At 50.2% G+C, this 15213-nt stretch overlaps 5 protein-coding genes and 1 non-coding gene across 6 annotated transcripts; 3 read left to right on the top strand and 3 right to left on the bottom strand.

Annotated features, from left to right (window-relative positions):
• The first annotated feature begins 1170 nt into the window (after positions 1 to 1170).
• Positions 1171 to 3049, top strand: F5B22DRAFT_191612 (glycoside hydrolase family 76 protein). The gene is made up of 4 exons (XM_047969500.1): positions 1171 to 1429; positions 1479 to 1583; positions 1636 to 1908; positions 2020 to 3049. Exons 1-4 carry the CDS (start codon positions 1345 to 1347, stop codon positions 2997 to 2999), a joined length of 1443 nt encoding a protein of 480 aa, XP_047830780.1. The 5' UTR covers positions 1171 to 1344; the 3' UTR covers positions 3000 to 3049.
• A 247-nt stretch (positions 3050 to 3296) lies between these two features.
• Positions 3297 to 4658, bottom strand: F5B22DRAFT_607456 (uncharacterized protein). Its single transcript, XM_047975002.1, has one exon. It carries the CDS (start codon positions 4435 to 4437, stop codon positions 3604 to 3606), a length of 834 nt encoding a protein of 277 aa, XP_047830779.1. The 5' UTR covers positions 4438 to 4658; the 3' UTR covers positions 3297 to 3603.
• A 282-nt stretch (positions 4659 to 4940) lies between these two features.
• Positions 4941 to 6038, top strand: F5B22DRAFT_191616 (LexA/Signal peptidase). The gene is made up of 2 exons (XM_047969501.1): positions 4941 to 5407; positions 5596 to 6038. Exons 1-2 carry the CDS (start codon positions 5033 to 5035, stop codon positions 5788 to 5790), a joined length of 570 nt encoding a protein of 189 aa, XP_047830778.1. The 5' UTR covers positions 4941 to 5032; the 3' UTR covers positions 5791 to 6038.
• Positions 6039 to 6404: 366 nt separating this feature from the next.
• F5B22DRAFT_636494 (vacuolar protein 8) lies at positions 6405 to 8494 on the bottom strand (the record flags this gene model as incomplete). Its single annotated transcript, XM_047977291.1, has 7 exons — positions 6405 to 6736; positions 6790 to 7539; positions 7590 to 7835; positions 7900 to 8013; positions 8146 to 8266; positions 8328 to 8413; positions 8467 to 8494. The coding sequence occupies 7 exons, from the start codon at positions 8492 to 8494 to the stop codon at positions 6405 to 6407; spliced, it is 1677 nt and encodes a 558-aa protein (XP_047830777.1).
• A 2971-nt stretch (positions 8495 to 11465) lies between these two features.
• Positions 11466 to 13063, bottom strand: F5B22DRAFT_191548 (pectin lyase fold/virulence factor). Its single transcript, XM_047969499.1, has one exon. The coding sequence runs from the start codon at positions 12721 to 12723 to the stop codon at positions 11743 to 11745; it is 981 nt and encodes a 326-aa protein (XP_047830776.1). The 5' UTR covers positions 12724 to 13063; the 3' UTR covers positions 11466 to 11742.
• Positions 13064 to 13404: 341 nt separating this feature from the next.
• Positions 13405 to 13493, top strand: F5B22DRAFT_t104. The gene has a single exon. It is a non-coding gene; the product is annotated as a tRNA-Arg (tRNA).
• Positions 13494 to 15213: the final 1720 nt, after the last annotated feature.

Genomic DNA, 15213 nt, shown 5'->3' with positions numbered 1-15213 from the left:
TGCAAGTTACTGTATAACCCAGATGATTTTCTTCATCGATGACTTTTATTCTAATAATACTAGCACTGTGCATCGTGCCTCCGTCAACGTTTGGTTGGGAATAGCTGTGACAGCAAAGCTGCAAGGGACCAGCTCAAGAGCCCCCTCAATACCACCTGAATCCACCCGACCCAAGCTCACCTTCGACCCCTGCAGCTCCCCAACGTCATCCCAACTTACACTTGGTAGGCGTTTTTCCGCTGATGATGCACGAACCAGTCCCCCAATACGCCTCGAGTTACCTCACTGTGCACAATGGGCAGAAGTCTACGAGAATCTAGTAGATCATAACATATGATCGATCTTCGGAGTTTCGAGCCGAAAGAACCATTTCATCCCAAGATTTTAGTGCAAACGCGTATACTACCTACCTAGGTATGTAAGTAAGTAGGCGCCAGCCCCAAACCGGGACAATGCGGCTCGAGACGCAACATCGGGCACCTGAAACCCACAGGGTATCATCCCCCCGACCACAAAACAGCACAGCCCATCTAGACTACAGGCCCAGCAAACCCGCGCTCGGCATGCAGTGTGCCCCAGAGGAAGAGAATGAATACGATGCTGGGACTGGATGGAATCGATTCGATTGAGGTGTGAGCCTACCTACTGGGCCACCGTTGTTGCGTACACTAGTAGTATAGGACCTTGGCTGATAAGTCCCAAGGTTACACTCGAGCTTGGGATGAGGAATATGCATGGATGCGGCCTGCCCTGTCCTGTCCTTCCCTTATGTCGGATACGTAGCATACGCAAGGAGGATGAGGCGTCGAAATTGTTTCCGAAAGGAAAGAAAATACCTACTCTGTGAATCCTCTCTCTACCTACCTATCTTTCATTGTTTCTCTTCTTTCCATCCCATTTACTTATTTTCTTGGCACCCTATCGATTGGGGGACTTTTTCTGGTTTCTTTACCCTCTTGCTTTCTTTGTTTCCCTTTGCCTTCATTCCCTTGTAGCGGTTACTGGTTGCTTGTCAACGGTATCTCTGCTCAATTCTCTTCTCGTGCTCTGCTTCTTCTACTCCTGGCCGAGTCATTCTTTTTTTGGTTATACCCTTATTTCGTCCAGGCGACACTCTCTCTTTTCTTCTTGCAGAACGCTGGTGATTCGTTAGTTTACTATTTACACGGATACTGAAGACGCGAATGTTGATTATTCGATCGTGGTGTAACCGACAGTCATTTCCGGCAGTCGATAACCAAATACATACCTATGATAGCTAGTCGTCTCACAGCGACATGAAAAGCGTGTTTTTCTGCTGTTAAAGTCTTATTATTTTTATTGTTCCGTTTTAAATTTACTACGATGCGACGCATAATAAGGGCGGCAAGCGCCTTTAGCTTGCTGGCGGGTGCCGTAAATGGCTTACAAGTCGATTTCACAAATGATGGTAAGGCACTATCTCATAATTCAGATAGCAAAGCTAACACAATCATCAGATTCAATAAAGCAAGCAGCGAGCACAGTAGCATATGGTTTATTAAAATACTACACCGGCAACAATACCGGCGACACACCTGGCAACTTACCCGATCCATACTTCTGTATGTGCCATCATCTCTGCTGACCCCTTCAACGAACTGACGATGATCTCAGGGTGGGAAGCTGGCGCGATGTTTGGAACAATGGTAGACTATTGGTTTCTCACGGGCGACGAGTCGTATGTCGAGGTCACGAAGCAAGCGCTGGTTCACCAGGCCGGCGACGATAAGGACTACATGCCCACGAACCAGACAAGGACAATGGGAAACGATGACCAAGGGTTCTGGGCGATGGCGGCCATGTCGGCGGCGGAGAACAACTTCCCCAACCCGCCTGCTGACCAGCCACAATGGTTAGCTCTGGCACAAGCCGTCTTCAACGAATACGGTAAGTTGATCTCGCACTACACTGCAATATTAGACGAGGACATGAAATCTCTTCCTAATCACCCCCGTAAAAAGTACCCAAGTACGGCATATTAACTCGAAGAAATCATAGTGGACCGCTGGGACCCAGAGACATGCAACGGCGGACTACGATGGCAAGTCTTCACATTCAACAACGGGTACAACTACAAGAACTCGATCTCCAACGGGTGCTTTTTCAACATCGCGGCGCGGCTCGCGCGGTACACGGGGAACCAGACGTACGCGGACTGGGCGGAGAAAGTCTGGGACTGGATGGAAGAGATCGGCTTCATCGACGAGCAGTACAACGTCTTCGACGGCGCGGGCGTGGAGGCCGAGTGCACCGAGTTCAGCCGTCCGCAATGGACGTACAACGCGGGCATCTTCCTCCACGGGGCCGCGGTCATGTACAACGTGTACAACACCTCGTCGGACGCGAGCACGGAGATCGGGGGCGGCAACGCCACCGCCGGCGAGGTGTGGGCGCAGCGCACGCAAGGCATGATGCAGCGCACGGTGGACCTGTTCTACAACGGCACGGGCGTGCCCACGGAGCACTCGTGCGAGCCGTTCAACCAGTGCAACATCGACCAGCAGAGTTTCAAGGGCTACCTGATGCGCTGGATGACGGGGACGGCGCAGATGGCGCCCTTCACCTTCGACACGCTCATGCCCCTCGTGCAATCGGCCGCCGCGGCCGCCGCCCTGCAGTGCTCCGGCTCGCCTCCCGCCGACCAGTTCCGCGGCGACCCGGGCACGGCGTGCGGGTTCAAGTGGACGCAGGGCGCGGATTTCGACGGCCTGGTCGGCGTGGGCGAGCAGATGAGCGCGCTGTCCGCCATCCAGTACACGCTGGTCAAGAAGGCCGAGGTCGGCGGCCAGGACAAGGTCCCCGTCACGGCGAACTCGGGCGGCACCTCGATCGGCAATGTGAACGCCGGCGCGTCCACCGAGTCGAAAATACCCACGCCGAAGCCGATCTCAACGGCGGAACGAGTAGCGGCTGGGTTTGCGACTACAGCGGTGCTGTTCAGTGTGTTAGGCGGGAGTTTCTTCGTCATGAAGGAGTAAGATGATATTTTACATTCTACGTTGAAAAAGTGTTACCAGGGAGGAGGCATATACAGCATAAAGTGGCTTATATTTATTTTATTCACATATGGAATATTTGTCATGGGATACAATTTTGAAGATACCTGATATATGGCTGAATGGATAGCTTGGTCGGGTTAATAACGATGCATGACCCTGGCGTTCTGGGGGGTTTAGACGGCTTTGAAAGCTGGATAATATTTTTTTTTTTAAGATACCGCTGATGAGAATACCATTTTGCGACTTTGTTGGACATCACTTGCAGGTTGGAGATAGATTCTAAGAAATTGAGATCTGAATGCGATGTATACATATCTATCGTGTGTGTACAGTGATTATATAATGACTTTACATGCGTGGTTGAGATCTTCCGTTCATGGCAGTCGTGCGTTGGAAAGTGCTGAGAGTCGTCGTCGCTCACTTATCTAGGTGATCCTCAATATGCATCCTAGATGACTGCGGGCGAGCACACTCCACTCCATGGAAACCAAGATACCTTCGCATCGCGGTGTCCAACAGAGCTCAGCACGCCCTGCTTTTTTTCTTCTTTCCAAACCCATCAACGCACACACACTATTCCGCCTCAAATCTCCTCACCATTCCCATTCCCATTCCCATCCTTCTTATACTTGTCCTTATTCTTCACTTTCTTAGCAACCTTGGGCCCTTCAAAGAACAACTTCAGAACCCCTCCCATCCGCCCATCCATCTTCCTAACCTCGCTCGCGCCCTGCACCCGCAGCGCATGCTCGCGAATCTCGTTGACAAGCAGCACCGGCGTTCCCTCGGGAGGCGGCCTCGAGCCCTTCTTGCGCGCGAGCATGATCTCCACGTAGAACCCCTTCTCCAGAAACGTCTTCAGCTTGGCCATCTTATGCGCGAGGTCGTTCTTCGCGATGGTCCAGTTGATCTCGAGGGTTTTGCTCTGGGGCTTCTCCGCCTTCTCTCGCGCCGCCGCCTCCTTCGCGAGCCTCCGCCTCACCTCCGTGTTCTCTACGCGGCAGATGGCGGCGGGCGGGGCGACCACGGCGGTGTCGGAAGGTGGGCTTTCGGGCGGCGGCGCGACCATAACTAGATTGTGCCCGTCCGGCAGCCCTATGATGGTGTTCACGAGGGACTGCGGGGCGGAGAGCACGCCGTTCTCGTCGACCACGCGCACCCAGTGGTAGGGGATGTCCATGTTTTGGAGAAAAGTCTTCTTTGGCGGCGCCTTGTGCGCTGCGGGCGTGGAGGAGAACAGGCGGCGCGGAAGACGGCATGGTGTGCGTGCGGCGTGGGACGGGAGAATTGGCGAGGAGAAGAGGAGGGCGTTGCCGCTGCCGCTGCCGCTGCTTTTGGCCGTTGTGTTGGCGAGCTCGAGGACGAGCACGCGGTGAAGAGCCCGTGCGGGGGTTATGAGACCGGTCATATGTCTCATGTTTCGAGATACAGCGTGTCTCTTCGGCCAGCGGCGAGCTATGCGATGCGCTGTGTTGCGACGTTTGTGTTGGCGAAAGACGTCTAGCGAATGGTACGTAATTGTCGGTTCATCAAATTATTCGTTCAGATTTGTTACAGCGAGTCTAAGTAGGTAGCTGGGAGGAGGGCTGCGGAGCTGAGCTCAGTGGAGCTGAAGCTAAAGACCCAATGAGATCACAGCGGGCAGCTTGTAAAAAAGACGCCAAGACATCACCTACCGCACCTGGGCAGGTACAGCACAGCAGAGGAGCTCTGCCAGCTTCAATTGAAGCCAATAATTACTCGTCATTAACTCACAACCACGACCTCTCATCCAAGTGTCCGCCATCGTTTGTTTCATTGGTTTTCTATTCCAGATCAATTGAGCCATACAAGAAGCTCGGCTCAGATCTTCGTGTTACATGTTCCCACTCAACCATGTATCAACATATCGTTACCCTACTCCGGTGAAAAAGCCCAGGCAGTCTCAGTCACTGCCCACATAAATCAAATACGCAGTAAACCTTAAACAACCAACCTCATCTCACCCGACAGACAGACACATCAAGCACAAGATGCCTTTCCTAGGCCACCCCTTCCGCGTGCTCTTCGCGACGGCGCAGACCTTCGCTCTGGCACACGTAGTATGGGCCTACGGGATGAGCATAGGCTTCGGCTGGGGCCCCTCGATGCTCCCCACGTTCCTCGCCACGAACGAGTGGTTCGTGACGGACAAGCGGTACCGCCGGGGCCGCGGCGTGCAAGTCGGCGACTGCGTCGTCTATTCGATCCCCGTCGACCCCGGCGAGGAGGGTCTCAAGCGCGTCATGGGGATGCCGGGGGACTACGTCCTTCTCAATTCCCCGCCGTCGTCGAACCGGGTTGGTACAGCGTTGGATTTGGGAGTCGATAGGGCGGGCCGTGGCGTTGGGAGCGAGAATATGATTCAGGTAAGTTTTTTTGTTTTTTCTTTTTTTCTTTAATTTTATCATCGACCCTTTTTCCTTATCAGCACCTTCTATCTTATGAAAGATGTAAAAGTGCATGCAATCTGAATGATATGCTTCGCGACCTCGCACCCCTTAATCCCAAAATCAGAGAGAGAGAAGATTGACAGATTGATTTATCATGTTCTCAGGTACCTCAGGGTCACTGCTACATCGTGGGTGACAACTTACCCTGGTCACGCGACAGTCGCGACTTTGGTCCCATACCCCTAGCTCTCATCAAGGGCAAGGTCATCGCAAGAGGATCGCTGTTTGGTTGGAATCCTCTAGGTTGGTTTACCAAAGTCGAGAACGGCTTACAGAAACCCAACCAGTTATCAAGATAGGCCAAATATCTTCCATAATTCGGGGACGCTATGCGGGCTCAAAAAATATAATGAACCACTTGAACGAACATAACTGCTAGCTTGCACAATCCATATAAACAATGGGCAATGCTGCAAGGTGATTGGAATAAGACGTTAATGATTATCGGATATCACCTTTGCTAGCACTGAGTGTCTAATTACAAGAATATAAGGTGCTTGAACAAGAAATCTGATACCTTGAAAAAAGCAAAGCTACTCCGGGCCATAAATTTATCGCTGCCCCGAGATGTCGTTCTTGTCAACATTGTTCATTAAACAGCCGAGGGCCAAGTTTCATACATACTTGCCCAGGAACTCTTTCAACAAAACGCCAAACCTGCAATGTGGGCCACCCAATGCAGATATGCAGCCGCGGAAGAAACCCGATACGAGTAGGCTCCTACGAGACCGTGTAAGTGCGGCCTTGTAGGAGCACACGCGCCCGCGGTCACTAATATATTACGCCTAAACGCCATGCCCCCACCCGCCATGTCCGCTTGGGATGCTGTGAGTAACCTAACTATAATGACGCAAGAAAATTTCGAAATCAGAAAGGGTGACATGGTGAGAGGTAAACTGTCGCGGTGTTCTTTCTATCCTTCGATGTGGGCCTTCGACATGCTCTGGCCTAGAAGTTCGAGGCAACGTTGGGCAAGGTTGATAACTTCGCCCTCGTCCTCTTCTTCAAACTCGTTGTCGGACTCGATTTGTCGGTTTGAGATTTGCTTAATCATATCAACAACGTCTTCAGACTTGCCAATGAGGCTGATTAGGGTCTTATCCTCGGATTCGAGCAGCTGAAGTAGTGTCCATATCGCGATATGCTGGAAGGTAGCATCACCGCTGGCAAGGAACCGGCTAAGATAGCCGTGAATCCCACCGTTGGGTTCTGACCAATCTTGTATGAAGATTGCATAATTTCCAACTGTATACTGTGTTAGCCCTTCGAGCTTGTGTGAGAGGTAGGGAAAACGGTACCTTTGGATGATAGATTGCCTAGGGCAGCAGCACTATTCCCTTGAACCTCAATACTTGGGGAGTGTGTTAGGGGAATTAATACATCGAATACACCCAGATTCAAGAGATGAGCTTTGAGATCGTCAGATAATGCCAAGACGGCTATGGCTGCGGTCATTTCGGATTGGACGGTTATAGGAACGTCTAAAACAAGCTGCTTGCACTTCTGAACGGCACCGGCTTCGAGAACTAGGGCCTTGTTCCGGTCAGAGCTAGCGGCTAGATTTCGCAGGGTTGAAATCGCATGGCATTGAATTTCTTCGTGTTCGGTTGACCCAAGGAGGTCGACCAAGGGCTTCAAAAACCCTGCCTCGATAATGGGCGACTCATTCATAGGGTGGATAGAGATATTTCGGATGCATGCAACAGCCGAAAGAATCAGCGGAAGGTATGATGACTGTAGCAAGCGCAGAAGAGCGTTGAGACCTTGAGCTCGAACAATATCGAGCTGATACTTCTCATCCGACGCCAGATTACGCAACGCTAGCGCAGCTTGACATTGCACCTTCGGCGACGAAGAGTCCATCAGGTTGACTAAAGATGTGACCAGTTTCGGTTCCGAGGCGGCCAGTTTCCTTCTGTTATTAGCGTCTACCGCAATATTGCTGAGAGCTGTTGTGCAGTAATACTGCACGTCGACGTCAGGAGATGAGAGGAGTTGTACGAGTACGGGGATAGCGCCAGCATTAACAAGTTGTATGCGGTTTTCATCTGTCCCTGTGTGTTAGAACATGCTAGAGTGAGCACCATGGGGATCTTACCTGAATGGGTCATGTTCAGTAGAGCACCAGTAGCATTGCGTTGAACCCTCATGTCTCGGGATTTGGCGAGTCTCGTCAGTGGACCAAGTGCTCCGGATCGTGCAATCTTTGCTTTGTTGTCTTCGTGCGTTGCTAGGTTGGTTATGCATCCAACCGCGTTACATTGAACCTCAACGTTGTGGGAGAGCATTTGTCGAATTAGGGGTGTTAGACCGCCAAGTTGGACGATAAGGACTTTGTTCTCAGCTTTTGGGATTGGGTTAGTGATGATACCACACCAATAAGCAACATCAGGGTATTTCACACATACTGTTAACGGCCAAGTTCCCTAAAGCGGCACTGGCGGCTCGCTGCACCTCAATATCGGGGCTCTGCAAGAGGAACAGAATAGGCTCGAGGGTATCTCGGTCAACCTCCCGTACATCTTGAACATAGTTAGTTTTGCGCTTCTGGGTGGAGGAAATGATGTCCAATCAGGTAGCAAAGCTACTGACGGCCTTCATTGAGGGACAGCCCCTATTTATATCATAATTAGAATTCCCAGCGTCAGACATACCTCGCTCAGTGATCTCAGCAAATGTCAGGCTCGCGCTACGTTGGAGGTCGATATTCTCGGAAAATACGAGTGTGCTGAGGGCGCGGAGTGGCTCGCCTGAAAAGAAATCGGTTTCCCCACGCTGGGATGTAGTGAGCTTCTGTTTGTTATCGAGATTCAAATCATCAGCACCGAGCACCTACATTCTCAAGGTATTGAAGCAGATCCGCAACGGCCTCTCTTTCGCTGTCGGCCAAAACGGGCTCGTACAGTCCATCACGGGACTTGCCTGTTAAACATCAGCATCTGTTATCTTGACACAGCGTGCATGTGTATATGTACCACCACAACACGACTGGCAAGCACCCATGTTTATGGGGTGATATTTGGATTACGATCGATCGACACGAGTGAAGTGGTTGGCCAGATGATGGTTGATACAGCCCAGTGGAAAAGGTCGGTCGTTGCTACAGGCTGTGATGGAAACGAACGAAAGATGACGGCCGATCGACCTGACGAGACGGTTCAAAGAAGGATGGATGTCGGTCGGGATGGGACGTGTCGAGAGACGACGCCGGACGAAAGATGAAGGCCAGACAGAGGATGGAACTGCCTGACTTGACGTCGATGTAGGTAGATAGCGGGAAGGACCGGTTTGAGGGAGCGACCAAGCAACGAAGCTGCCGAGTGGAGCTGTGCAGCGGTAGCGGCAGCGGCAAGCGTCTGAGCGGATGTCGCGGTAGATTCCGCCCCAAATCTTCGAGGCCTGTACGGATCTGTACGGAGTGCAGCTGGAAAAGAGAGCGAGGGTGCAGGCGATCGGCGACGGTGGCGCCAACGATTGAGCATGAACACCAACAGATGCCGAGCTGGATACCTAGGTAGGTAGTCAACACGAGCAGTCGCAAGACTTTTACAATGCGGGTTGTGAGCACAGTGTCGGATAAGACGAGATCCTCAGGTTGGTGGTACCTTCAGGTAGGTGGTGGAAGACTAGGCCATCTGGTTTCTAGGGAGGTACGGCACGGTACTGTACCGTACCTGACGCCGCGAGAGCTCTCGACTGGCACTAATGTACGTTACTCGAGGCGGCTGTAGGCACCCCCTGTACGCTAGACACGCCTAACATGCATACCTAGGTACACTACTACCAGTACTGTACTGTAGGGGCCTCTAGTTGTATAGGGTTAGGGACAGTACTAGGTAGGACAACCGGTTCGGGGACGGGTGCGCAAACGATGGCCAGAAACGGACAGCAGCAATAGACCACCACGATGATGATGATGACGACGACGAGGAGTCAACTCGCCGCGAGGCCTATTCACATACCCACCGTACGGTATTCACAGCGCCTCTTGGCTTGGTTCTCTACATGTTTAGGTACTTATTGCGCGGCCTGCAAGGTCGGGAAGGTGAGGTTAGAAAAGGTACTTACCGACATGCTCACCGTTACACCTACCTACCTTCAAGGTAATAGATAATTCGTTTCAACCTTGTCCATCGTCATGAGTGCCGGCAGTGGACCTACCTGCCTTCTCTCTGCATCAGCTGCCGTGATTAGTGGGAAAGGTACTAGAAGAGGCACCGGGAGAGGGAGGGACCTATGATGTACTATGTAGGAGTTGGAGGTTTGGGTGGGGAGCTCTCGCTTCTTTTAGGCTCGTGATTTGTTATCGCCATCAGCCCACAGTTTCTATTGCTGGGCAATTGTACTTTTGATGTTGAACTTGTGTGATCGTGTCTGATCGTGTAACCCTTGATCTCCCTTAGATGCTGAGTGCCGCATTCAGCTCAGCTTGATATGACTACTAGTAGAGCAGTGCACGCAGGTAACTCGAGGTAAACCCATATCGGTATGCTGGATTAGATAACATCTCACGGGTGACTTTTGAGTTGTTTGAGATGGTAGCAAGCACCTACCTACGGCTTGGACTTTGAAAGAGCAAAACTACTTATTACTATACCGGCCGTATCAGTAGATGTGTATCTACCTACAAAATAAGTAGGTAGGTTAGGAGCAGTCTTTTCGGTGTGTCGTCAGAGCTGGAAAAAGACACGCTGCTGCCTTCAGTTCACTCCCTCCCTCCTTACTTAACGTACAACCCTACCTTCCACAACCAGACTCAAAACAGATAATCAGATGACCGAAATTCCCCACCAGCCTGACGCATTCGACATGATTCACACCCCCTTCATCGCTAGGTGTGCTCTCGATAGATTCTGTTCAAAGTGGTTTCCCACGTGGATAGTAACATGCGCCATACCTCTGTACCGGCTCCTCACTGTCCATGTGGCTATACATCTCCATCAGCGATTCAACACACCACATATACTTCAGGGTAAGCAGCCTTTGGGACAAGATGAGTAGTATGTAGCCCTACATGGTGGTATGAGAAATGCTCAAGCTACCTACCTAGGTAAGCTACAACAAGTGAAGAGCTCCATGTTACATTACTGCGAGAATCATGGCCCACGGTCTCATATTCGCTTCGAATCTTTTGCCAACTTTTCAATCTGATAACATAGACAAGATGAACTGAACAATATGGAACACGATATTTCTCCCTCGGGCAAGTAACTATAGCACATACCTAGCATCTATTAGTGGATCACATATACAGAGCCTCATACTATTACCCATCACCCTCAAGATTTCAAGTTTGTATTGATCATGTAAGCACGCTACTACCTATTATCCCTACAAAAAGAGGTACGGAGCTTAACTACCGAATTCCGACATGGTCGTGCGTTGGAGCAGGTCGTTTATTTCATGGAATCTGAAATCCTGCGCAAGACGCGGTGGGAAGAAAAAGACTGGCTTTTTCACGTTCAAATCTTGAGTTAGAAACCCGTATGCTAGGCCATATCCTTGCGCGTCTCATCTTGTTTCCTCTTCCGGTCATAATGCCTTATCTCCTAAAGCAAAGCTTATTAGTTATTAAGTTGCATCACATCGTGCCGAGCCATGATCGAGGGCCGGTGAAGTAAGTACTCCGCATTGCCAAACCTCATCACCACCGCTTAATTTCAGGCCGCATTGCATCCCCGTTTTAGGGCCGCGCATCGCATGAATGGTGTAGACCTTTATTTGTACGCATCTATAACATTTGGATTTCTGTACAAAACGTTAATATACACGCACATATACGCCCATATTGTGTACATTCTATGCATACAAAGTACCTGAAACCCCAAATGCATGTGAATAGAAGGTGCATACAGCCCGGCCGGCGCGTTCATCAACTTTCCCCGGGCAGCACGTGCTTTTCAGCGCCGTCCTACTGGTCATGGAACAGGGCATCATATTCTGTGGCTGCAGGTGAGTAAAATAAGGTTCATGATCCTATGATGACTAAGTGATCAAAAACTATCTTTGACCAGCTCACCCACATCAGAGAGGGCGGATCATATGCGAGGTCCTCAATATCCCATTGGATTCATGAACACAGATTCATGAAGTGCTGAATTAAAGCTCGTCCGTTGAACTGAAATAGGTGCTCCTCTCACAATCACGATAGTTCATCTAAGCGACAAGATATAGTGTAGTATGGTAGTTAGAGCTCAGCCATAATTTAAAAATCCTACTAGCGCTAGCATACGTCGGCTGTCTGAAATGCGCTACTGCACAATAGTACCGTTCTCAGTAATGCGCGCTGGTATCGTGCCGCAACGATCATCAGGGCCATAGGTATGAGTGATATAGCCATCCTTGAAAGCCCCAAAGTAACCATCACCTACTGTGTTGTCCTTGAAGAGGTTGCCGTACGAAGGGCATTCGTCTCCCGTCTCCGCAATCCAGTCCGAGTAGGCCGAGTACTTCCCCGCCGTGACGAAGAGGTTTCCCTCGATGAGGTTGTTGTTCGAGCCGTCGCGTGTGCGGACTGCGTCACCCGTCACCTGGTTGAACTCGTTGTCCGAGATTACGTTGTCGGTGGAGTTGTGCGCCGCGTAGATCGCGTGGATGTAGGATGTCAGGTCCATGCCGCCGGCATTGGCAGAGTTCTTGACGCCGTGGAAGCGGTTGTCCGCGATAATGTTGTTGCTCGATCGTTGCATTCGCAAAGCGGCGTAGCCCTTAGGTTGCGGGAGCCCCTTGGTGTAGAAAGCGCCGACGCGCTCGAACAGCATCGACCGCACCTCGTTTTGACTGTTACCCGGCTCCTTGTTGCGTCCCAGGTCCAGGCCCAGCCAGTAATTGGTCACCTTGAGCCCAATGAAATGTAGGTTGGTGGGCTTTGCGGCGTCGGTGCTGTCGTACATCGTGAACCATGTCAGGCCAGTGCCTTCGCCATCGAAGACCGGCTTCGTTTTAGCACCTGCGGGCGGTGAGAAGGTGATGGGCTTGCCGTTGAAGTAATTCCAGGCCACTGTCTGGCTGAGGTAAGTGCCTTCGGCGACTACGATCTTCACCGCATCCTTGGGCTTGTCGGCCTTCACTTGGTCAAGCACCCCTAGGAGAGATTTCAAGGCTTTGGTCGCACTTGTCCCGGTGTTTTTGTCGCTCCCACTGGGTGACATGTAAAGTGTGGTAGCCGGCACAAGAGCAGGCGCTAACGCCAGTACGCCAACCAGCGTCGCCCAATGCTTGCGTATGTGCATATTGTTCAACGGTCAGTAGCGGGTTGAAGAACTCACACAGATGCAGGAAGGATGCAGGACACGACGGCCGGATTAGTGGTCAGTGCTAGGCTCGTTGACATGGTCGGCCATGAGCTGAGAGGCGAGGCTGTCTTAATATATCATTCCTAATGTAGTAGAATTCGCTCTCCGGATAGTTCTGCGCTATGCTGATGTCCACGGCCACCGAATCCAGGGAAGGATCGTGATCGTCATTGTCTACCTAGTTGTAGGCTGAACGCTAAGGGCCTAAATATGAATTGAGATCCTGCCTACTCAGCCCTTGGCCCACCATATAAATTGACTACCGTAAGCCCTACGAAGAACTTGGTCAATGACGATGCAGTCCACCTCGATACCTACCTAATCCTTGTTGCCGCTAAGTTTCACCAACGACGGACTCCTGTACTTAGGTAGAATAGATGCCTAACCAAGGCTGAATCTGCTCTTCGGTACGCCCCATCTCCATTCGCAGGCAATTGTTCTTGTTATTTTTTCTTGCTTTGAGAGAAGCTTGCTGATTTGCTCTGTATAGCTAGAGCTGAGTTTGGCTGTTCGAATTGACCCTAGGAATTCTTCTTCTCCCATTGAATCATCCACATGCTTTCGCCAATACTGCAGCATTAAAGTATGTTTGGACCTAATGGAGTCTTATAATCAAATGGCGCATTGGCCTAATGGCTAAGGCGTTGCTTTCCGGTTTATATACCCAAATCTGGCAAAGACTCCAGGTTCGAGTCCTGGATGCGTCGTGAGATACATTATTGTTTTGCGCGGTGGACACATATCACCATCCACCCCCGGATAATTTTTTTTCGATATGTTTTGCCAGATGGTGCCAGCTTCTATCAACACGATGGCTATTTGAACATGAAGTTATGGAGCGTTGGGCAAGACGGGGTAGCTAGATAGACAGACCTATTCAGACACAATTTTTGCGCTGCAAAGTAGTGTCGTCTCTCACTTAGAGTTGGGAAGACGTACGTATACACACACACCTATTTGTGGCCTCCATTATTAGCTCAATACAGAAATTAGCTGGAGCGTTATTAGGGTACGCTGCCAGTATTACAACCAAGGCGCCATCACTGTATGACTGTGAAAGGGCGAAGCAAGAATAAAGTATATGAGTAAATTACCGCGGAGGCATACGAAACGAAATATGCAGATTATCTCCCTTAACGAAGCAAAAGCACACAAAGGGCTTCCGCTAAAGAATAAAAGACGCGTAGACGGTTTCCGACAAGGGGATGACTGAACGGGGTAGAGAACAGCATTTTGGGGAGTACGCGATGAAGGCGGAACAAACTCGTCAAGTTCAATTATCCGCACAAGAAAGGCAACGGAGGTAACTAATGCCGCTAAGTCTTGATGATAATATTGACTGGGAGGACGAACTCTATTGGCAGAAAGTTAACAAGTACACAACTACGTGCTACGATTATTAGGAGAGAATAGGAAACACTAATCTAATGTTGAAGGCCCTAGATGAGGCGTTAGGAGTACCGGCGAAGAAAAGGTTTGATATTTTGCCTCCACACCTCTAACTCACCGCCACGAGTATCGTGAGAAACTTTAGTTGAATCATATCAAAGTTCTAGAGGGGGGCGAACACCTAAACATGCTATAATAGGTTGACAGATACCTGGCTATAAGATTTGATTCTGGTGGGCAACTTACTCAATTACGTAGGTGTATACGGCCATCACACTTCCTATAGACGAGGGAACATTGTGGACCTGGTCTTCATAGGTTTCCTGGCAAATCTTAGTAGAAACTATGAGGATATTTAGGCTCGAGTCCGTTTTAGAGTGCTCAAACAGTTACGTAGCTCGTGCCTTGAAGGTGAAATAGATCTATAAGACACTGAACTTATACTCTCTTTCCTTTCCACGGTATCATTTAAGAGCAGTTCTCCCAAGCTGCTCCAGATGTATACCTCTAAAACAAATCTCATCTCGCAATCATGTCGAATCCCACACAGAATGGAGGCAATCAGCTTCCAGTACCTGTACTAAGTGACGACCGCTGCGATTGGATGTTGAGCAGTCGACAATCAATCAGCAGACCTATACCACTCTAACACAAAGCTATGGCGTAAGGAGGATCTGCTGGATATTGAGCAACAACTCACGAATGCGTCTACCTGCAAGACATTCACAGTCCGCAGCTTCGTCGGAACTCCCGTTTAATTCAAAAATCCCATGTTTGAGTCTAAGAGACCTATCTTGTAAATTCCATCTATCAGTTCATAAATATCGTTTCACGATGCGCTAATTTCACCTTTAGGAAGCTACAGGTTAAGTTCCGGGAGTATTGGCATCTTGTCCATCACCGCCCTTCGCCTAATCTACCCACCGAAGCTTATAAATGCCTAGCTGGTCTAGCCGCTTAGCACGCAACCATGAGGCATCAATCGACTGTTTGCGAAGGGTGTTGGATAAAAGTACACAAAAATGGGTGACGAGTCAT

This window comes from Xylaria bambusicola (genome assembly GCF_022495145.1).
Source record: "Xylaria bambusicola strain CBS 139988 unplaced genomic scaffold F5B22scaffold_21, whole genome shotgun sequence".
Lineage (NCBI taxonomy): Eukaryota > Fungi > Ascomycota > Sordariomycetes > Xylariales > Xylariaceae > Xylaria > Xylaria bambusicola.
This window is presented reverse-complemented; position numbering and strand designations above follow the sequence as displayed.

Bases quoted from the DNA above. Each gene is read 5' to 3' on its own strand.
- F5B22DRAFT_607456 (XM_047975002.1), bottom strand. From the start codon at position 4,437: ATGAGACATATGACCGGTCTCATAACCCCCGCACGGGCTCTTCACCGC.
- F5B22DRAFT_191616 (XM_047969501.1), top strand. From the start codon at position 5,033: ATGCCTTTCCTAGGCCACCCCTTCCGCGTGCTCTTCGCGACGGCGCAG. The intron at 5,408-5,595 runs GTAAGTTTTTTT...TCATGTTCTCAG, and splicing joins GGAGCGAGAATATGATTCAG to GTACCTCAGGGTCACTGCTA.
- F5B22DRAFT_191612 (XM_047969500.1), top strand. From the start codon at position 1,345: ATGCGACGCATAATAAGGGCGGCAAGCGCCTTTAGCTTGCTGGCGGGT. The intron at 1,430-1,478 runs GTAAGGCACTAT...CACAATCATCAG, and splicing joins AGTCGATTTCACAAATGATG to ATTCAATAAAGCAAGCAGCG. The intron at 1,909-2,019 runs GTAAGTTGATCT...AAGAAATCATAG, and splicing joins AGCCGTCTTCAACGAATACG to TGGACCGCTGGGACCCAGAG.
- F5B22DRAFT_191548 (XM_047969499.1), bottom strand. From the start codon at position 12,723: ATGCACATACGCAAGCATTGGGCGACGCTGGTTGGCGTACTGGCGTTA.